At 46.1% G+C, this 23,540-nt stretch overlaps 1 protein-coding gene across 1 annotated transcript in view; it reads left to right on the forward strand.

The window, feature by feature from the left end:
* Positions 1-4,166: 4,166 nt before the first annotated feature.
* Positions 4,167-23,540, forward strand: part of LOC119399766 (dermonecrotic toxin SPH) — a 33,163-nt gene continuing 13,789 nt past the window's right edge. The window contains exons 1-7 of the mRNA XM_037666607.2: positions 4,167-4,282; positions 4,519-4,780; positions 6,521-6,652; positions 8,088-8,207; positions 9,055-9,295; positions 11,171-11,327; positions 18,654-18,746. Of these exons, the coding sequence (XP_037522535.2) occupies positions 4,217-4,282; positions 4,519-4,780; positions 6,521-6,652; positions 8,088-8,207; positions 9,055-9,295; positions 11,171-11,327; positions 18,654-18,746 (1,071 nt within the window). The 5' untranslated portion in view covers positions 4,167-4,216. The remainder of the gene's footprint in view (positions 4,283-4,518; positions 4,781-6,520; positions 6,653-8,087; positions 8,208-9,054; positions 9,296-11,170; positions 11,328-18,653; positions 18,747-23,540) is intronic.

Consider the following 23,540-nt stretch of genomic DNA (forward strand, 5'->3'; position numbering starts at 1 on the left):
ACGTCGTCAGTGCTAGTGTTAATGACATCTCGCAACCGACAGCTTTCTCTGACGATGGTTAACGATAGCGTGCGGATACGTACGACTGCTTTCTCCGGAACGACCATGAAATTTATGGCATAATATATTTTTTTTGGAAACTCGTTTTTGTGGAAAACTGCAAGGGGGAGGAATGTTCACGAAAAGAAACACTTTTGATCTGTCCGTTGGTCACACGTAGCTATATACAGAAGAAACCCATGTGGACTTCTCAGGCAAAAAGCTTCTTAATTGATTGTAAAAATTCGTCCAGCGAAATCCCGGACAGGAGGACATTTTTTTTATCAGTTATACCTTGTTTCTGTGAAATCCATATGTGAAATCCATTTGTATCTACGTGCAGGTGGATGATTGTTCGCAAAACTTTCATATAGTGTTTTTACTAGCAAAAACGGCCAGTTATTCATTATGGAAGTTGACATATCACTTACAACAATGTCTGCTATGTAGCCTATTTTGTACTCGCGGAAGGAAACTGTGCATTGTAAGGCAGTGGGAAGTCAATCGACTTAAAACAATTGCGCAGAGTTATAGATGAAGAACTTCTACAGTAGATGAAGCATTACTCAGAGATGAAACGCGTGAGGACGATGTTGCACTCCTAGTTAAAGGGACCCTGAAATAGCTTTTGACGTTTTGTTAGTGTTTAGGCGACAGCATCATCGAATCATTCGCATCATAAATTAAGCGACGCACCTTATATCAAGGCAGCTACGCGCAATTATATGTTACCTTATTCGGCACAGCCTTTCCTCCTTAACTCGTCGAACGTGCAGCCGTCCCTGGCGACGGCAGCGCACTCGACGGGTTGAGTTGCGCTATCCTCTCCGTGGCCTACGCAATCCACTTCTGCAACGCGCCGTGGGGCAACGGAGACAAAGCGGATCGCGCTGTGGTTGAGACCTTGTCGGACAGGTGCCGCAACACTACCAGCTGTTCTAGAGGTACTGTATATGCTACCTTTAGGTAGCAGAGTTGCGCATAGGTCTGGCTAGCAACCACAGCTATTCGGTGAAGTCGCACTCCGTTTTGCAGGCAACATGTCTACCGCGTCGCCAATTAACATGTCTGGCTTGTCAAAGACCGGCGATAAACATTGGCTGTCGACGACTAGTGTTAATTCAGCTCGCTGCAGCGGCGGTGTCGAGAAATACAAAAATTGGCCCGAGCGTCAGCTTCTCTGCAATTGCATGGTTGCTAGCGGCGTTTGGAAGACAGATGCGAAACTCTGCTACCTAAAGGTAGCATATACAGTAACTCTAAGTTGTTCTTATTTTATTCTCCTGTACGCCGGAAATCTGCAAACGTCAAGAAGTGTGCGGATAAACGAAAAGTATTTGAGAATGATCACCGATAAGCGCAAACTCGGGCAATGTGGTTGCGTCAGGGGTGAACTTAAAGCTGCTGACACTAGGATCCTGGCGTTGATTGGTTAACGAGAGCCCGACGCTCACTGGATCGACGAGCTGAATCGGCTCCGCTCGCCACTTGCCGCTCGCCAGTTGCCTCACATGCCTTACAAGCCTTACAGTTAAAATCTTGTTCTGCTAAGCCGCTGCGATTTGTAGCGATTGGCGTGTTTAAAAGTCTTGTAATAAATTGCACACTTGGCTCATAGAGCTTAAATTGGTCTGAAAATGATCCCTAAGACTTGCTTTACAGGCTCAATGCGTTTGTACAACATCATTTCGGGGTCCCTTTCAGAGGAGAATGATGTATTGGGCAAGCCTGGTAAAGTGTAGTGCCTAAAGGCGATTGCATTGATACCGAAACAGCGAGAGACAGAAGAGAATTGCGCTTGAATGCGGTCGACAGCTGGATTGCGTATTGACACGACAGATATGTAGGCATTGGATGAGGTGTGTAAACACACGACAGCGATAGTCCTTCGCCCTATATATAGCCTAAGTCTGCTTATGATCACGACCATTTTTTGTAAGCTGATATCAATTTAACAGGCTAGAAAACATCGGTTGTGTTATGCGACCATTCCTAATAAACTGTATATCATTTTAGCATGCGTAAAAACATCGATTAAGCTATGCGACAATTTCTACGAAGCCTTGTATCATTTTAACATGCGAAAATACATCAAGTTTTGCGACCTTGTATAATGAGCTGTATACCAATTTTACAGGTTAAAATACAGTCGTTTAGTTATGCGACCATTTCTAATAGGCTATACAAAAAATTAACAGGCGCATAAACATTGATTAAGTTACGCGAGCATTTCTACTAACCTATATCAATTTAACATGCGAAAAAATATAGGTTATGTGACGTCTAAATGATTCAAATGCAAACCTCAATTCAGAGCGAGAGCTTGAAAAACAAATGAAATAAGAGAAAAGTATTCGCCGAATATAGAAATCGTACACAACTGTACATTCGCATATTTAACATAAACAATCCCGCTCCCTAGTGCAAGCATTATAAACCCAACGTTTCGTAATGTCTTTGTGTGTATATGCGTCTGTCAATGTGGACAATTCTTTTAAGGATCAGGCACATAAAACAAATAATTTTTTTTTTCACACTGATTGATTTGACCGGGAAAGCTTGCAAAAAAAAATTTGTTCGCAGCCTTCCCTGCTCAAAGCTCCTGCACTGGTCGAAAAACCGACCTTTTGTGTGTATATGCATCTGTCAATGTGGACAATTTTTTAAAAAGAATCAGGTTGATAACACAAATAAGTCTTTTTTTCTTTCACAGTGATTCATTTGACCAGGAGAAAAAAAATTGCGAAACAAATTTTTTTTTTGCGGCTTTCACTGGTTAAAGCTCCTGCACAGGTCAAAGAACCGACAATGGGACAGTAAAATAGGAATCACAATGAGCGTGTCATGCACGGCCTGGCGAAGCAGTGTACGTCGCTGCTCAGTACTCGGTCTTTGACCTGTTGCAACTGCAAGGCTTGCGTCATCTGCTCCGTTGCACCAGTCCCTACATAGAAATCGTCTAAGCGTCTGTCGCTCGCGCAGTGAGTCTCCGTATAAATTCCGGAGGTAATAAAATCCGCAGAAAATCTTCCTTTTTTTGGAGGTTATGGCGTAAAGAGGCTACATGTCATCAAAAAAAAAAAAGCGCCCAAGTTCGCAAATGTCTTAGCGCCTCGGCAACTGGAGGACTCTTCTCCAGGATAAATCGAGGTGTCTAAACACCGAGCATTTATAGAGGCGACTCTTTGCATAGGGCATTTTCAGTAGTAAAATCTCGACGCTGCATTTTCAAGCCAGACGGGGCACTTGTCGCACAACGATAGTCGTCATCTGGCTTCCTTGCGTTACTTTTCCCGAAAAATCGCTGCTTTCCCAGCAAGCGTGTTAGCGCGCACGCTGTTCGTGACCGAAAAAGTGTCCGGCGCACGGCGATAACGCAACGAAACCACGCGACACATATGCCGAGTATCGCGCGGCAGAAAAGACACCCCAATTACGCATTTTCTGTTCCGTGGCTTTCGCATCTGCGATTGTATATACGCAAAGAAAAACGCCTAAAAAATTCATCTACGTTCGAGAATCAAATTTCTTAAAAGCAGTTATAGCAGGCTGTTTGCAAAATTTTAGAACTTATTCCGCCTAACGAAATTGGAGCAGCCAAGCTCTATCTTGGACCATTTTACAGTGAAGACTAATGCGTGCGCACAGGGGGACGGATGGAGGGGGGGGGGGGCAGAAGCGGACGGCGGCTCCCTTAATCATCGAAGCGGCGCGCAGTCTGCCCCTAATTTTACTCAGTCGGACTTGCCCCGTCATTGTTTCAAGAGCAGAGTTATGGCCACGCAGTCTTTTGAAAATAATTGCGGCCGAAGACCCTTGATGTTGCATTCGTGGAACTTTTCAATTTCCATCTTCACTTCGACAAAGCCAGGGACCTGAAGCAGACCACTGTGAGAAGCATGTCGCCACTTCATTGTCAGTTTTTCATTCATTGTCCAGCATGTTGTCTTTCGGGCTCAACCGGGGGAGGGGGTTGAAACTTTACCCCCCCCCTCCCCTCCATAATAATGGTTATGGCACGCCTATCGCGAAGACAGTTATCTTCAGCAAGTTTAAGTACATGGCAAAAACTTTTATAATTTGAGAACTTGAGACACAACTTAATGCAAGTCCTACCACCCGTGGATGGCGCCACGCTCACCGCGGTCACGAGAACCAGGACGGGTCCAAGCTCAAGATGCCCAGCAGCCGCAACGTCTCCCAATTTGTCGCCGTCGCCGCTGTCATCTGCATTGTCCATGGGGTAAGCTGATATTGGTGTCGATGCTGCCATTTCAGTGATTTTAAAGGTATACCTACAGCGACGTTTCTGCATGTTTAGCAACGCCTACTTCTACCTGTATAGGCATCGGGGACAATTTAGTAACTTCGAAGTTATATGTAGCTTCAGGAAGGATATATGCCGCTCACTTCGTCATTCAGGAGGCCGAAAGTGGGTGTCTATCACTGTAAATGCTCCCTGTCCGTCTCTGTACACAGCAGTCACTTTCTACGAGTGCAATACCTCGAGACCTCGCGCGGAGGCCCGTCTACAACATCGCCCACATGGTAAACACGGTTGAGCAAGTGGACGAAGCCATGCGCCTGGGAGCCAACTCCATCGAAGCTGACGTCACCTTCACCGCCAACGGTACCGCGACATGGTTCTACCACGGCGTGCCATGCGACTGTTTCAGGTGGTGCGACAGCCATGAAGAGATACCCGCTCTCCTGGACTACGTTCGGAGGACGGCGTCCGTGGGTGAGGAATATCCAATCGTTTCGCAGTTGCAAGAAACGCCGCACTAAGAGAACGTGCCCTTCAATATGGGATGATTTCAGCGTGCACAGAACAGACAAAGACGAAAGGAAGTAGACAAACAAACGCTGACTCGGAATTCAGTTGTGAGTCTGCGCTTGCTTGTCTACTTTATTTCGTCTTTGTCTGTTCTGTGCGGGCTGAAACCATCCCATAATGAATTCCTACCAACATGCGCAGTTTTCATTATCTTTCCAGAATATGTCATTATTGACACTTATGCTTATGTGGCATGACTTGTTACACGTAAGGTTTTGGTGACGACCGAGTCATCCAAAAAGTGGAGCTTTTCTCCGAGGGGTGTGTGGGTATGAGTGTTTTTAGGGCAGTGTGAATGAATGGCATATGGCTAGGGGTCTCAAACTCACCTCAGCTAGCGAGCCGCCGTCACGAAATTGTCTACCACATTGGCCGGGACAGGGAAGAAGATGGGAACGTCAGCTAGTGTTGGCTTTTGAAAGAAGGCCTTTCCCGTTTGTCATATATGGGTCATTTATGAAGGGGCTTGGATGTCAGGTTTCGAGAAACATATCGATACTAATCTCCAGAAAGAATCAAATCCGGACGCCGACTCTGAAATAAAGAGTTCTTGTTCCTTGATAATGTGAAACACATGGTGACCGCATGGGGTACCTCACAGAAAAAAAAAATGCTTGAAACCAGTCATACGTCTGTGTAGCTCATAAGTACACTTACTAAGAAAATAAAGGATATATATGGGACGAAGACAGTCACGTGCGGGCTGGTCCGCTAGCGAGAGGTCCGCGGGCCGCATGAGGCCCGCGGCCCGCGTGTTTGAGACCCCTGAGATAGGCTATGGCTGTTTACACCCACCCAACTTGAGTTTAACCCACCCAACATGCCGCACTTGTCAACAAAAACAACCCAGTTGTCATTTCGAAGCAGGAAAATTGTTCATTTTAACGCGATAGCGTTAAACAGCTCGTTCCGCTGAAATTCCGGTGTTGGTGTGGGCGTCGTTGGTTGTGAGCGAGAAATGATCATATTGTCCGTGACCGAAAAATCGAGAAAGATGCAAATAAAATGGATAATAACAAAATCTTAGGTTCGAGTGGGAATCGAACCCAGGCCATCTGCGTGGCAAGCAGGTGTTCTACCACACAGCCACTCCATCGCTTGGGACTGCACTAAAATTAACTTTAAAGCTTCACAAACATACGCGTCCTGTGTACAGGTGTCACAGTACGATATGTAATATCGCAGTAAAACGGGGTACAAGCGTATATTGCCATCGGGCGTCACACCACGCGAACTGCATAACGAGTTGGTGGTTTAAAGCCGGCCACCCATTACAAAAGGCAGACACGTCACTGCGCGTACTCCCTTACGAACGCGTAGTGAGTGCATCGCAACTTCGAAAAAGTATCACGCGCGTAATTGCTGCTGGTTTAAAGCATGCCACCTATTACAAAGGGCATACACATTAGCGCGTATTCTCTTACACACACGTAGTGGGTGCACTGTTGTCATACAAGTGCTGTTGAAGAGGGCGGAAACCTTTACCTTTACCTTTACTATAAATATGTCGAGTGTTGTGCGTGTGTGAGACCGGGCGAATGAACATAATGACGAGCGAAAGAGAGCACGACGAGAATGGGGCCGGATATCGCTATCGCGTTGAACTCTTAAAGGCGAAGCTTAAGCGTCTTCCAATTTTTTCAGACGGTGCCATATACAAGGAGCGCCTCGCATTGCTCTTCTTGGATCTCAAGGTCACGAATGTGCTTCCGCAGTACAAATACCGTGCGGGAGTTGACATCGCGGAGAAACTTACACGACACCTGTGGAGTGGAGGTGAGTTCATTAAAACGGGCTAAGTACAGCCGAACCCCATTATAACGAACCAGCGTCGCGACCACAAGTAAGTTAGTTATAACTGATACTCGTTGTAACAGTACGAAGGAAACAGAAAAGAAGGTGGGTAGGTGAACCAGAAAAACTTCCGGTTGGCTACCCTACACTGAGGTATTGGGGAAGGTGAATAAAAGGATAAGCGAGAGGAGGGAAGAGAAGAATAAAATAAGGAGCAGTGAATTCACTGAAGCGTGCGGGACTGCAGCAAAAGTCAGAGATGTTCGCACAAGTACGACGTCCACAAAAAACACAAGAGGGCCTTCACTGCCTTCTGGGCCGACAAGAGCTGGGAACGGTGTTCTAGTAGCACCTGCAAGGGAAGTGGCCTATCGTCCAGTCGTCGCAGGGCGTCGGAAAGTACTAGTCTCTCCGAGGCAAATCGGGGACAATTGCACAGCAAGTGGTCGATGTTTTCTTCGGTGCCACAGAGGCAGAAAACAGTTTTAACATATCGACAATATATGGTCGCACAAATATCCTATAGATATAAAAAACGCATTATTCCAGGCTTCAGACCCCTGTATAGACGAGGTAATGCTTACCCACCTCTTTGTGGCATTTGAAACTAAATAGACCGGAACATCGGAAGAACAAACATCGCTTGACTAAACAATCCTGCGTTCACAATTATTTGAAGAAGGATCTGGTTGTGAACTTGATGAAAAAATGTGCTTGTGAATAGTCTCAATATTTATGCCGCTTTTTATGCCGACTTTTATGGACCAAACGTATCTGGTCACCTGTTTATTGACGTTTTTTTTCGTGTTTTTACTTATTTTTGTCCAAGTCTTCGCCATTTATGTTTCTTTTATTCTATCTTCTTTACTCCCTCTTTTCTCCTACTTCCTTTCCTCTGTCTCTTTCCTCCTCCCGAAAGAGCAGGCAGGCGATGTGCCCTTCTAGGTGGCAGTTGTCAGCGTGCTCTCTCCCTCTTTTCTATGTGTCCTTGTGTATATGCGTATGCAAATCAAATAATAATTTTCAGCCTCGCGTGAGCCAAATATTTTTTTGTTGCAGCCTATATCGCGGCAGCTCTCGCTTTTTTGGCTTCGTTATAAAAACAGCAAATGTCACTGAGTGAAGCGTGACCAACCAAAGCACACATTTAGTTCGCTATAACCGATAATTCGCTATATCGGTGTCCGTTATAACGAGGTTCAAACATACATGCAAGACTAATCCTTCAAAACAGGCACAGCATCAACAAAAACATAAAGCAACGCTAACCCTACGAAAACAAATTATCTCGACACATATGCGGCCTTTTAGTGCGCAGGCGCCACGGGGTAAAGGCGGGGTGTCGGAGGCATCGTACAAACGCACAGAGTGCACTGGATACGAAGCTACGTCCTGATTATTTCTTACTCGATCGCAGTTTATACCTGGAATGCGATGAACGTCCTGCTGTCTGTTAGGAGCGTCCGCGACGGCGAAGTGCTCCGCGGAGCGCTGCATACCATCTACCGGATCATGCCACTCATGCTCTCTAAGATAGGTGAGTATCAAATACCACTTACTTTTTAAATCATTTCTATGCCGACTCGACGAGAAAAATGTCCGTGCGTCTGTCACATAAGATGATCGCCACTATAAAGAAATAAAAGGTTTCACTCAGGTGCTTGGCTTTGACCCCGGGCGAAATTTTCATTTTCTGCTTCATTCACTCTCCGTTTCCTGTGACCGGGCATCACCAGGTAAAACTTACACGCATTATCAGTCGGCGCAAGCCTTGCACTGATGTATTGGAACCTTCTAAACATTTTCGATTCTTCAAATCAGATTTTATGCGCGACGCGAACAGCCGTGTACGTGAGAAGCAGGGGGGGGGGGGTTGGGAGAGAGGCCAGCCCCCCTAATCACCTAGACGGGGGGCCACAAAGTCTGCCCCATACTTTTATTCAGTCGAACCTGTTCCGTCATTAAACAAAGAGCAGGGTTATGGCTACGCTTCGGCCACCATTATCGTCAATGATGGCGGCTGAAGGGCTTTTGATGTTGTATTCCAAGAACTGTTTATTCTCCATCTTTACTCCCGGAAAGCAAGGGACTAAAGGCAGGCCGTTGTGAGAAGCATCGCATCGCTTAATTTTTCATTTTTTCATCCATTGTCAAGCATGTTGTCTTTTGGACTCGATCAAGGGGAGGGGGGACACTGCGATGAAACTTTGCCTGCCCCCCCCCCCCCTAGCGGGTAACCCTGCGCACGCTTATGCACGCGCGCCCTGTGTTAGGTAACGGGTACACAATGGTTAACGGTCAGGGGTCAAGGTTCGGGTTGTGGCTGTTGTTTGAAGCACTTTGCACCACATGAAACAATGACACTCTCGTCATCCATCTGACAGGTGTAGACGTTTCCAACAGCGACCAGCCTCTGGACGCTATACGGGACTTGTACCTGCGACTCGGCATAACGGGTCATCGGTGGCAAGGTGACGGCGCAACGAACTGCGTCTCGTACCTACGGCCGCCTCAGAGGCTCTACAATATCATCAAGAACCGCCAGTCGGAGGTTCCGCACCACTACGTCGAAAAGGCCTACCAGTGGACCCTCGACACTCCGGGTGAACTCCGACGCTCACTCAGGTGAGTAATAGACGCGATGGCACATCGGGACGACATTCAAGTTCTAGGTCGACAAATGTCAATAGGGACGCTGACGATTCCTTTTGAGAGAGTAATCGCGAAGCCCCTCCAGAGTATACGTTCCTTCCCTTCGTGTCCAAGCGGGACGAGCCCCATCGGGAATAACATTTGTAAGAATTGTGTTTCAATCCCTAGAGTAATCGTAAGGTAACGATTGAAAAAATCTGACGGGGCCAAAGTGTCTTCGGTTCGTCAAGAAATCCTTTGCACTTAGAGCTACGATGCAGGTAACTGCTGTAGGCACCGTACGCGCAAATAAAAGACGCCGCACAGAGGGTGAAAGAGAAACGTGAATATTCAGGTCGTTATATCTTCGTTAGTCTCAGGATCCTGTAAGAACTTTCAACGTGTATACATTTAGTGAAGTGCATAGTACTCGATCCAGTACGTGTGTTAGTGCATTCTACACTACCCATTCCAGTAAAACCATAAGGCTACTTTTAGGGGCGAAGCTCCTTAAGGCGGCACCCGTTCGTCCCTCGTAGTCGTCGTGATCGTAGTAGTGAGTAACAAGTCTTACGCTTTGACCTCCAAGGTGGTGCCGGTGGGAGATTTCTCCTGTGCGTTGTTGAACAATAAAAAAATCGCAGCGTGCGCGTTAACTAAAAGCCGAATTCTTCTGTCTCTCATTCCCCATTAGCAGCCATTGGCATGTTCCAGTAGGAAACGTTAGTAGAAGTAGAAGTGTAAGTGTTAGCTAAAAGCCCACTTCTTCTGTCTCTCATTCCCATTAGCAGCCATTGTTTACCTCCAAGGTAGTGCCTGGTGAGATTTCTCCTGTGCGTGATTAAACAATAAAAATTTTGTTCAAAACGCCGTTGATTGATGAAATAAACCAACGAAAGACGCCAGATGTTTTGTAAAAGCAGAACGAAAGAACGCCAGATGTTTTTCTTAAAGTGTAGTAGTAGTAGTTCTATGTAGCCACCTCGCCCGATTGTCAACGGGCGAGGTGGACCGGCAACGGCGCGAGGACCCTGCCGTACGAGAGTTAAATCACACTAAAAGACATACTTTGCGGGCGATACACTCTAGTGAGCTTTCAACTTTTCGTCTTAATGTACATGATAAAGAAATTATTTCTACGAAAAACGCAAGGCACACCTTGAGCAATATGTTTGGTTTTGGGACGCTAAATGGAACCATGAGGCGATGCGAAGCCGGAGCACTTGCACGATCGCGTTCCGTTGGCTTTCGTTGGGCATGCTACCGACCTCGCGTCGTGGAACGCGCGTCCTGTCTTCCCTCTAGCCTTGCCTTTAATTCGCACAGGGCGAGCGGGGAATGCGGTCGCTCTTGGCGCTCTTTCGCTCGGGAGCGGACTTCTTCCTTGCATTTCACCGATCACAAGTGATAATGAAGGGACCACGTAAACCAGCAGTACAATAAAAGTTTGATGTTTAATATATACACGATGTTTCACGCTCTTTATATTATGTACTGGGCGCATTTCACGGAAGAGTTTCACGGTTTACAGATGATTCCCTCCGTAGCTTCGCCCCACTCATCATCATTCACCCCGTGGATATGCTGTGATTTTTTTCAGAAAACTCAGGTGTCCGGTATTCGGGTGTCTGGTATACTTGCGCTCGGATGTCGTCTTTCGTGAGCCCCGGTGTATTCCTCGAGTTAACTTTGAATGAAGGAAGGGAAATGCGAGGGCCTGGCCGTTTCTTTGTTTGACAAAACCTTAATGAAAACCAGCAGATAATGAAGCTAAGGCAGGTATAGGGGGCGTGCTTGGGAGAGAGAAGACAGTGTCAATCGGCGTTCATTCCACTAAAAATTATTCATATCTCTCATACCACGTCGCAGGAGAGGTGTGGACGCCATCATTACCAACAGACCGGATCGCCTGGCCGTCATCTTGAGGGAAGACGAGTTCCGAGACGTGGTTCGACCCGCCATCGTTTACGACAACCCCTGGACTAGATTCGACGACTTCGTGGGCATGGATAGCGGAATGGACAACTGAAATGCACAGGGTTCAAGCCGAAGCATCACCGTTAAAGAGGCCCTGCAGCGCTATTTCAACACTGTCAGAAGATGCTGCCGATTGATAGTCGAGGCTCATGCGAACATGTGAACCAAGTATTGCAGCGCAGCACGCGACAGGGAATTTACGATTAAACTTCGAAGTCAGCTAGAAATTACTCGCTCTTCTCTTGACAAATGATGCTACAAACCCAATTTTTACTGTGTCATGAGCACATGGACACGGGAAACGGCTGGTATAACCGTCGTGAGCTCCATTGTTCGGGGCCACCGCGGAGTGACGTGACGTATCCGCGCTGCGCTCTATAGTGCTAGAATTAGACACGATATACGATTTCACCAGCGCGCTCGTGATAACACTGAAAATGAGCCGCGCGTTCAAAGACAAAAGTGCCCAAGGTCATGAAGCGCGCTGACGTACGAATGCAGCTTCTTCCCCTTGTCTTTCTCTCTCTCTCTCACACACACACACACACATACTATATATATATATTCACATCATATCAAGTGGGCTCGCTGGTTTTTCGCCAATCTTCAATCATGTGTGAAGGCGGGAGGTCGTTGTTGAGGCCGTATTTTTCATTTTTGTTTCTATTTTCATCATGTTTATCCATGAGGAAACACCGCAAAATATTGCATGTTTAAGTTTTTTAGAAAAAAGGCGGGATTGTTTTTTTTTTCAATTCATATGTTCAGTCGTGGGCTTTATAAGTTGGTATAGTAAATGATAAAAATACTATGGGAATGAACGAAACAGGAGCGCTGTGCCAAAGTTGAAAAAGAAAAAAAGCATTTTGACTCATATTGAGGCTTCACTTTCGCAGTGAAGCGGTCCAAATAAAAATATGGCTCGTTGTGTAGTCTGTGTGTAAATTGTTAGTCTGCTTTGTTGGTATTATACAGAAAAGTTTGGAAACAATAATTTCTGTTTTAAGCTGAAGAAAAAAATTTTCTAACTGAACAACCACAGCGTTGCGAGAAGTTTTCCTTTGCCTCGCCTTCACGGCACAACATGTCAGCCCAGAATTCCAACGGGTGCTTTTGCAGCGACTAATGCAAGTCGTACATCTGCTTGTCACCTATTTGCTCACTTATGTGGCAAAGCGACTTCTAAGATACCCTTTCTGGTGTCAGCACCCCTCGCACCATTATTTAAATTGTGAAGAGTCGAATACAATTGAAAAGATCTGTTTAGTTCCGACTAAAAACGCGTGTTAATGGCATCTCAGTCGAAATCGACAAGAAGAAATGGGCAGGGCATGTAATTACAAGCCTAGAAAACCGCTGGTCATTTAGAGTAACACACAGGATTCCAAGAGACCCACCACGCTGGTCTAGTAGTCATGGTGCTCGAATGCTGACTCCAAGGTCGCGGGATCGTATCCCGGCCGCGGCGGTCGCATTTTCGATGGAGGCGAAAATGCTTGATGCCCGTGTGCTTAGATTTAGGTGCACGTTGAAGATCCCAGGTGGTCGAAATTTCCGGAGCCCTCCACTACGGCGTCCATCATAATCATATTGTGGTTACGGGACGTTAAACCTCAAAAAATTTTGCTGAATTTCGTCGAGTGTTTCGGCATGTAGGTTTCGTAATGGGAAACGAACTGCACAAGAAGAGAAACTTGGGCTAGTTGGTGATAGTTCATTTTTGAGAGCTCCACAAAACAAACAATCTAAAAAAGATGCAAAGAAACTTTTTCCCGCGGGAAAACGTTTCTTTGCTCTGTTTTTTTTGCTTTGTTTGTTTTCTGGACGCAAGCGTATGGTATACGCTGTTCTGTCTTGTTGACATCACTTGGCTGACTCTGCTGCACACGCTCAGTCGCTCCGCTGAGGAGTGGCTGGCTTTTGTATTGTATATGTTCGTGCCGTTCCTTTCAATAAACTTTAGTTGCGAGTCAGCGCTCGTGTCGTCGCCTTCTTCGTACTTCGTCCTCGTCCCTTTAGCGCCGTGAACTATCAAAAACGAGCTGTTAAGCTTAAAATGTGCCTCACCACTCACGCGGAATGGTGATCATTTGCCGCGGCTTCAGGAGCACTTCCATTATCGATAGGTCCATGGGATGCTTTTCATCAACGAGTATTGCACCCTAGCTTCTGAAGCCGGCATGATCAAATAGCCATATCTTTCATGACATACAATTACGAAATGCCATCGACGATCGTTATCTGCATCGTTATCTGTACAGAATTCTTTTGCTTACCGCGCTCGGTCGATGCTAATCATAAAAGCTATTCATTTTGAAATCGCTGAGAAACACCCGCTTCACTTCATCACATGCCGTCACCTCTTCCTCGTATTGCTTCCAGCAGCGCACGACTGGTCATTTCGGGCAAATGCGGAAGAAATATTACGACAATATGGGGATGGACGTATAGGTCAGCAATATTTCCATGTCTCTCCGCAAGGAACATCTCGTCTGTGGATAATAAGATGTGTTGTTTCCGTCATTTCGTGCAGTTCCTTGTCAGATCCAATGCGCTCGCGTGATAACGACGCAAGGGCCTATAAAGTCAGGTAAATTCGTTGGAAGCAAATCCTCGTTCTGTCCGTCTCTGTCTGCGTAGGTATGTTACTTTTTGAACTCTTTGTTTAGGCATTGTTAGTAATAGTTAAATATTTCTAGTGTTTTACGGGCCAATACCATAGTGTAATTATCAGGCAGGCCGTAGTGCGGCACTTCGGAGTAATTTTTAACAGCTGGGCTTCTTTGACTTGCACCAAAATTTGTAAGTAGATGGTTGTTCTCGCGTTTTACCCCAATCGAAATGCAGCCGCCGTGGCTGGAAATCCTAGTGTTGTCGAGCTTAGCTGTACGACGCCTTGCCTGTTAAAGGAAAGCTGAACAAAAATATGAAAAAAATCTTCTGCGCCGTCGAGCAGCATTTGCGCACTCCTTCTCCATGGCGTTGCCCACCTGCAAACACCAGTCAGAGGCGCTATCAAGCGGCCCCAGCGCAGTGTCAGACGGCGACTGCACAGCGAAGGCGAATAGCTGCGCGCACGCTGACGCCACTGTGTCTACGACGTCACTCCTCTCGAATGCGGCGCAGAACAGCAGCGGCGAGCCGCGCGCTGCGGTGTCGGAGAGCGCGTGAGATGCCAGCTCCAGTGACCCAGCTGTGTGACATCACCGATCCTCGCGCATGCGCAGCACGGCTCATGACGTTCCACGCGAAATCGGCTCCGGCTAGGCAAGTGTAGCTAACGCTACAAAAATGTGGGAAACATCGAAATTTGACGGTTCCGTCCACCGCGGCGGTGTAGCGGTTACGATGCCCTGCTGCTGACCCGAAGATCGCGGGTTCGATCCCGGCCGCGGCGGTAGCATTTCGACGGAGGCAGAAATGCTAGAGGCCCGTGTACTGTGCGATGTCAGTGCACGTGAAAGAACACCAGATGGTCGAAATTTCCGGAGCCCTCCACTACGGCGTCTCATAATCATTTCGTGATTTGGGGGCGTTAAACCCCACACATTATCATTAAATTCGACTGTTCCGATACGCAGTCTGTATTTCACATATTTTTAAACAGGAGGCTGTATTTTTGGCGGATTGCGAGTGCGCCGTGTCTGCACGAGGCGGCTTCACAACGGCGTGCCTCACACTCATACCTAGCTTTTGGCAAGAAAACCCCAGAAGTTATTATTACAGTCATAACTGTGACCATGAATTTCTCACGCGAAAATAGTTACGTTTATCACTATACGCACACACCCAGAACAATAACGCGGTGCCGCTCAGGGCAGTCAGCAAACACATGCTGCAATGTAATTCTTGGCCGCGTTTCCAAATTTTTGTTTGTACGCCAATGTGTATCATTACGGGAAATTACGAAAGCCTACTGCGCCAGCGAAGGAGCACAAACATAATTCTATCAGCAACCACTGAATGAGCTTGCCGGTAAAAGAATTTTATCTCGAGGACAAGCGATTTCACGCTTTGTTCTTTCAAGAGCCCGCGCTTCGTATGTAGCCATCACTGCAAGCGCCTGTTTTTATTGCTTTTTTTAACTGATTTCTACACGAAGGGCTTCGTTGTTTTCGTGTATGTGTTGTATTTGTTATCTAATGAAGGTTATCGGCTTCCCACGAATGACCATGAAGTGATATTCCGTTGGCTGTGCGTGTAGCGCTGCGTTCCGCTACGACAAAGTTAGTCGCAAATCACAGTCCCATCTGTTTCCCCACCTGTTCGATCGTACCTTCGCGCTGGTGCGGAAATGTAAGCAGTCACAAAAGCGACGATGTGCGGCGTGGCCACGGACGTTTGCTACGCAGGTGAGTCAATTATCGAAGCATGTGGTCACGCAAATCTATTATAATTCGTTGTATTCAACTCGCATTAACAGCGCATCTCCGTGCCCTGTCGTTAAATATGTTGTTATTTCAATCTTCAAAAACTTGGAATACCAAATGGAACAGCGCCCCAATTAGAGGGTAACTCTTTGGGTAACTTTCTGGTTCATGATCAAGGCTTACAGTACACAAAAACACACACACAAAAGTAGACTGAAAATGACAAAGCGTTTTGTATGTCGTTTTCATTCTACCGTTGTCTTTTTTCTTTTCTTTTTTTTGTGTAGGCTAGTGATAGTGCTCCTAGATTCAGTTTTCGAAAAACCGCTATTCGTAAACAAGAACACTTACTGCTCGAATGCTCTAATGCCCAAAAATCTCATTGGCTACCAAAACAAACACAAGATCAGTGCAACGGCACGGTAATTTTAATTCCTTCGAGCTTAGTATAGACATCAAACGTGAAATTTTCACGTACAGTGCGGCACGTGCACGACGCTCAGGCAGCCGCACATCACCGGATGTACGACGACTGTTGGCCCTTTCTGAAGAGTTGTGTGCGTGCCTAAAAATACGTCTTTTTTGTTACTGACGTTTCATTTGTGAAGTATGGCTTGTTACTCTGCCTAGCTCGTAAATTATAAAAATATGAGCAGCGCGAAAGGCGAGACGAGAAAGCAAAGGCACGACCACGATGTGACAAGAAGACTTGTACAAAAAGAAACGTGAAAGCCGTGAAACCGGGTGGGAAAAAAAAAAAAACCTTAAAGCGAAGGAATATACTGAAATTGGAGCCATTATTTTATATGTGAATACACGGGATGTAGGCTGTGTTAGAGCCGCTTATAGCAAAAACACGAAATTGACACTGAACGAACGAACAAGCGAGGAAACGAAAAATAGAAAAGTCATCAAAAGCACTATTCACAAATATCATCGTCAGCGTACGCTTAGAAAGAAGGTCTCTCTGGACAGAGTCCGAAATATAGACGGCGGTCACCCATTACACCGCGTCATTTTATTGATAAAGTTACCAGAGCTAGTACGCATTACCAATGCTAGTAGCATCGTTTTATATTAGTTATAAAAACGGTGTCCAGTTTTTCAGAACCATTTCGTTTGCTTTTGCCGCTATGCTATTTGGTTGCGATTCGATCTCAAAATTCGCGGTTCGCACAACCTTAGAAATCATACAAATGGAAATTCATGAGTAGTAGGATAATTGAAAGTGAATTGTATTTAGCGTATTCCTTGATTTACTCGTCTTCTTTTTCAATTTTTTTGTCACTTAACAGTTCGGTGTGCGCCATAGATGAGGGACCATACCTGGGTCAACAGCACAGATTGTAGGAACCATGTTTCTTCGATTATATTTTTTTAATTCGGCAGGCATTTCGCCTCACTTATTTTCCCGAGAAAATTGGGCACTTATCGGCACCACTCTTTTTCTCTGTGTCGCATTTCCGGTTTTTTGAAAATTGCATACACGTATCTATATTCGAAACGAAACAGCAAAAAAAAAAAGAATGTAAATTAGAACGAGATAGCGCGCGTTGTACCCCCACCTGGATTTGTTTTGTTTTTTTTCAGTTCGACAGCCGGGTCGAAAGTACGAATATTACGGCACGAGAACAGATTAGGAGTACAAAGCACACGTTGACGATATGAAGTGTGAATAATTATAACATAGTAAATAATACGCAGCAGCACAAAATTACAGACACAGTTATGCAACATAATCCTACACATATGCGCTACGTAAACTGAACTTCAAATACGAAGGTACAAATCCAGAATAAGCAAGCACGTGTATGTGTTTGCGTGCGCGTGAGCGCGTGCGTGTCATCACTGCTTCATAAAAACGCACAGAGAGCGAGCGTTCATGGTCTGTTGACCTCTCTTTGTATGCAGCTGATCTTATACCGGTAACAAGGAATATAACAACCAACTAGCACACGTAACAACATTCATTTAGTCGACGCTCGTGATTTATGACTCATGATCACATCAACCGCTGAAAACTTTGATAAAGAGAGAAGGCCGACTCAAGCGAGTTATCTCCCGCGTAGCTTAAGCTGCTGATATCTGCTGCGTAATGGTGGGTCTTACCGCACACATATCCCTTTGTGGCACGCATTATGACCTAATGCATATAAATGCATGAAATTTACAAAATCTTATGCCTAGGAAATAGAGACCAAATTCAAAACAAGTGTTGGAATAAGTGTATTTTACAGTTAATCGTGATTTTACAAACATAAATCGTTACCTAATTATTACACAGTCAGTCTTATATATTTCTTCATAAACCGAATTCAACGAACCACTCATCTCACATGAAATAGTTATCTGCTGGTAGCGAGCATTTCTAAAACAGGTAAAAGAAAAACAGATTTTGATAATCCTGTCGATGCGCCCCGCGCGCAACGTCTCGTTAAACAGAGTACTGCCTTCACCAAATCCACCGTGTGCACCAAATATTTCAACCATAAGTTATATAAAAGCGACAGGAACGCTTAATTTATCATTAGCGTAGTGTTCATAGCCTCTTCCTTGCCGAGAGTTCACAGAAATGGCAAGAGAAAGTCGCGTCTCCGAACGAGGACGCCGCGTTTCAAAGGGATATAATACACATACACACATAAAGAATTATGCCTTAAGGGGAAGTCCTAAAGAAGAAGGCAATAAACAAGAAGCAACGCCTGTTAACGTACCTAAGCTTGCGTGGCCTTTGTCGAATGCCTTTTGCTTTGCATAAATGTGTTCTTGCCATAGCGGCATACCTGCACGAAAGCCGCTGCGAGGGCTTTAGCCTTGGCGTTTTGTTTATGACCTTCCTCGGGTGCACGCGCCAAGTTTCGAAATGCCGTTGGTCATCGCATTTCTGCTATACACCGGGCGATATAGTAGAGCTGCCGGAAACGATTGCGCTGACGCGCTGCACCGGCCATAGATTCTTGGAGGACTGACTCTACATCAACGACAGTGACGTCACAACTTCGCAGATTGACCGGCTCATTGCGACAGGAGGTCAAACAAGGATCATGTTTGCGCAGCTGCTGGTCATCCTGGCTGCTCTGCTGACGACTCCTGACCTAGTAAGTAGCAAATGACGTACTATAGAGCTCAGTAAGAGCTACACCACACGAGCGCGTGCCCGGGCGCTTTGCGAGGTTATGCAGTGGCGCCGATCGTGGCATACCTTCGAGTAATCGGGAGAGAGTTCGGCTGTCCCTGCGAGCGCACATCGCCCCCACTTGCTTGCTTTCACCCTCGAAGTTATCATTTATGAAGCTAATATGACCACAGCACAAAGCGCGGGTGAGCGTGAAAGCAAGTACAGGCGATGCGCAATCGCAGGAACAGCCAAATCCTCGCATGATAACTCGAAAACATGTCACGATCGGTGCAACTGTACAACCTTACATTGAGCTTGGCCACGCGCTCCCGCGGTGTAGCTCATAGTGAGCGCGATAGTACGCGTAAGCCTCTTTATGTAATAATAATAATAATAATAATAATAATAATAATAATAATAATAATAATAATAATAATAATAATAATAATAATAATAATAATAATAATAATAATAATAATAATAATAATAATTCGGCAGATCCCACGTACCGTGGGAGTCGATGTTATGCGAAGCATGCGGCGGGTAAGTGACTGTGGCGTAACTTTTTTTACCGAGCGACACGTTACAAAATGACGCTAAAGATTTCTATGTATTTTATACGCACACATATATATGTTGAAGAGTTTCATATGTGTTATATAACCATTTGTTTACGGTTGGGTAACGCCGCCAATGACAACGTGGTTATTACCAACACCACAAGCGGTAAGCTGATATGTAGTGCTTATACGTGTCCCGAGAACGCACGCGCGTTTCACGAACCCGTGTGCATGTGTGCAAGAAGTTCTTGACAGTTCTTGAACAAGGGCATCATCACCGTGATCAGTGAGCACAAGCAGCTGGTCATGACTTGTTATAGGATCCGGTCCGGATCGTGGTGACGACGGGTCCATGTGTAGTGAAGTATGTCGTATAGTAGAGCTGTTGGAATTCGTGGATGCCTCGGTCATTTCGTCGACATATTGTCTATCGACAGAGCCGGCGACATGTCGAAACCTGAAGCCACCTTTCACGTTGGTGAGGCATAGGCCGTCGAGGCTGGTAGGCCCGGATAGTGCTACGTAGACCAACATCAGTGGATGGTGTTTGTCCTATTCGTAGACTACCTGGGCGTATGTGGCCTACGTAGCCTAGTCTACAAATGGCTGTCAATCAATTTGACATTATCCTCGGTCAGCATGAGGCCATCGCCCAGCCTGTTAAGAAATGAAGAGGACACTTCGTCGTTCTGATGGACGAAGTGCACTTTACGATGCGGTGATGTGTATATCATATGTAACTTTATTGTATTCCTCCGGGGTCGAGCAATGCTTCAATATAGCTTGCTGAATCATAGGAATACAAACGTAATGTTTATTAGACTGCTATAAAAGCTGAGCCAACGCTGGAACTACAGACGTCAATCTGATATGACACCCGTATCGTAGGAGTACACATCGTAGGAGTATCATGTAGTGTTTATTGCTTTCTTGTAAAATTAGATAGTCAGCACCACAACCACAATTGACGTTGCACCGATATTACGCCTGCGTAGGCTGTTTTTCCAAACCAATTTATAGACCTGACGTGGCTCAGTGGTAGAATACCTGATTGCCACGCAGAGTGCTTGGGTTCGATTCCTGCTGGGATCCTAGTTTTCATTATTTCCATTCGTTGTGTCAACGCTGCCGATGTTGGTTTTACTTAACTCTCTAGCATTTAAGTTACCGATGTCTGTTCTCGCCGTTCCTGGGTAGACAAAAACTGTCAATCACCTGTGGCGCATACCCGTACACCACGGCCCGTGGTAAACGGGTATGTGCCACACGTGTCTAGTGGAAAGGGTTTGACGACGTACACGACAGGATTTTAACGTTATTTATGTCATGACCCGGCGGTCATATTCGTCAAATCCTCTTACCCTCCCATGCAAATTTTGGTCAATACCAAGTTAAGGAGGCGATCATGAGAGCGCCCAGACGTAGGCGGCTAGATAGATAGATAGATAGATACGTAGATAGAAACGCTCAAAGTGCCAGAGGTTCGCTAAGAAATGCTTCGCATTTAATAATAATTGCTGGAAGTGGCGTAAATCCAGGAAAATCGCAAGGGGGGACACACATCTTGCCATGACGGTCCTGTTGTTTTTATAAATATACGTCTTATTTTTAATTATATGAATATTAATGTCATGCTTGAAGATAAAATTCAAAAAGAACGAGCATGGCTTCCCAGATCGCCTAATTTCACTGCGCTATTGAGAATTCTCGGAAACCGGACAAACGACAGTTGAATATTTAATACAGTCCTATAAAGCTAGGTGGGATGCAACACAGATACACTCTAAAACTTAACAGGCGTCAAACAAGTTTAATGCGCTATACTTAGCTGCCAAGCAATTCAAGTATATTGTTTGAAAGATAGATATCAAGGGGGGACACTTGCATAGCATGTACCCCCCAGCCTGTACACAAGGGGGGTCAGGACCCCCCTGACCCCCCCCCCCCTTTGATTTACGGCAGTGATTGCGGGGGTTACGTGCCAAGACCTCGATTGCAAATCAGTTCTGTGAAATCCCGCAAGGTGGCCGAAGGGTTAAATAAAGGGAAAATGATAGAACAATCGCCCCGGAAAGGCGTTGGTCCCGGGTTCGATCCCCGGACGAGGACGAATTTTTTGGCAACTAAGAAGTTTTCTTTCTTAGAAATCCGTATGCATTTACTTGTGGCTTCGTGCTACAAACGGGTGGTTGTCAACTTCTCTTTCTTACCCCCATATAATTATCAGGAACGCCGTAGTGAGGGACCCCGGATTAATTTGGACCATCTGGTGTTCTTTATAACGTGCACCTAAATCTAAGTACAGGGGTATTGCATTTCGCCGCCATCTAATTGCTGCCGTCGTGGCCGGTAATCGAACCCGCGCCCTCTAGCTTAGCAGCGCGACACCATGAATTTGTCAAAAGCGTGCTCGTCAAATAGGTACAGTTCTTATGCGCGTTGAATGGCATATCTTCTATTATTGAAGTAATGCAACGGAATAAAATTCGACGATTATTTACTGCAACTTGGGCTTTATAAAGCAATGACAGCGGGAATGAACGGTGACAAGGAAAACCTACGCAGAAGTAGCGCCGTCTCACAGCTCTCCGTTAAGCCAGCGCCCTGGGCGTGACATTAACATGCTGAAAAGGGCCTTCACACGTCGCACGTTTACCGTGCGTCGCTGATTCGTGCTAGTGTGATACGCGCTCTGTTGTTTATTTACTGCAACTTGGGCTTTATAAAGCAATGACAGCGGGAATGAACGGTGACAAGGAAAATCTACGCAGAAGTAGCGCCGTCTCACAGCTCTCCGTTAAGCCAGCGTCCTGGGCGTGACATTAACATGCTGAAAAGGGCCTTCACACGTCGCACGTTTACCGTGCGTCGCTGATTCGTGCTAGTGTGATACGCGCTCTGTTGTTTATTTACTGCAACTTGGGCTTTATAAAGCAATGACAGCGGGAATGAACGGTGACAAGGAAAACCTACGCAGAAGTAGCGCCGTCTCACAGCTCTCCGTTAAGCCAGCGCCCTGGGCGTGACATTAACATGCTGAAAAGGGCCTTCACACGTCGCACGTTTACCGTGCGTCGCTGATTCGTGCTAGTGTGATACGCGCTCTGTTGTTTATTTACTGCAACTTGGGCTTTATAAAGCAATGACAGCGGGAATGAACGGTGACAAGGAAAACCTACGCAGAAGTAGCGCCGTCTCACAGCTCTCCGTTAAGCCAGCGTCCTGGGCGTGACATTAACATGCTGAAAAGGGCCTTCACACGTCGCACGTTTACCGTGCGTCGCTGATTCGTGCTAGTGTGATACGCGCTCTGTTGTTTATTTACTGCAACTTGGGCTTTATAAAGCAATGACAGCGGGAATGAACGGTGACAAGGAAAACCTACGCAGAAGTAGCGCCGTCTCACAGCTCTCCGTTAAGCCAGCGCCCTGGGCGTGACATTAACATGCTGAAAAGGGCCTTCACACGTCGCACGTTTACCGTGCGTCGCTGATTCGTGCTAGTGTGATACGCGCTCTGTTGTTTATTTACTGCAACTTGGGCTTTATAAAGCAATGACAGCGGGAATGAACGGTGACAAGGAAAACCTACGCAGAAGTAGCGCCGTCTCATAGCTCTCCGTTAAGCCAGCGCCCTGGGCGTGACATTAACATGCTGAAAAGGGCCTTCACACGTCGCACGTTTACCGTGCGTCGCTGATTCGTGCTAGTGTGATACGCGCTCTGTTGTTTATTTACTGCAACTTGGGCTTTATAAAGCAATGACAGCGGGAATGAACGGTGACAAGGAAACCTACGCAGAAGTAGCGCCGTCTCACAGCTCTCCGTTAAGCCAGCGCCCTGGGCGTGACATTAACATGCTGAAAAGGGCCTTCACACGTCGCACGTTTACCGTGCGTCGCTGATTCGTGCTAGTGTGATACGCGCTCTGTTGTTTATTTACTGCAACTTGGGCTTTATAAAGCAATGACAGCGGGAATGAACGGTGACAAGGAAAATCTACGCAGAAGTAGCGCCGTCTCACAGCTCTCCGTTAAGCCAGCGTCCTGGGCGTGACATTAACATGCTGAAAAGGGCCTTCACACGTCGCACGTTTACCGTGCGTCGCTGATTCGTGCTAGTGTGATACGCGCTCTGTTGTTTATTACTGCAACTTGGGCTTTATAAAGCAATGACAGCGGGAATGAACGGTGACAAGGAAAACCTACGCAGAAG

This window comes from Rhipicephalus sanguineus, chromosome 7 (assembly GCF_013339695.2).
Source record: "Rhipicephalus sanguineus isolate Rsan-2018 chromosome 7, BIME_Rsan_1.4, whole genome shotgun sequence".
Lineage (NCBI taxonomy): Eukaryota > Metazoa > Arthropoda > Arachnida > Ixodida > Ixodidae > Rhipicephalus > Rhipicephalus sanguineus.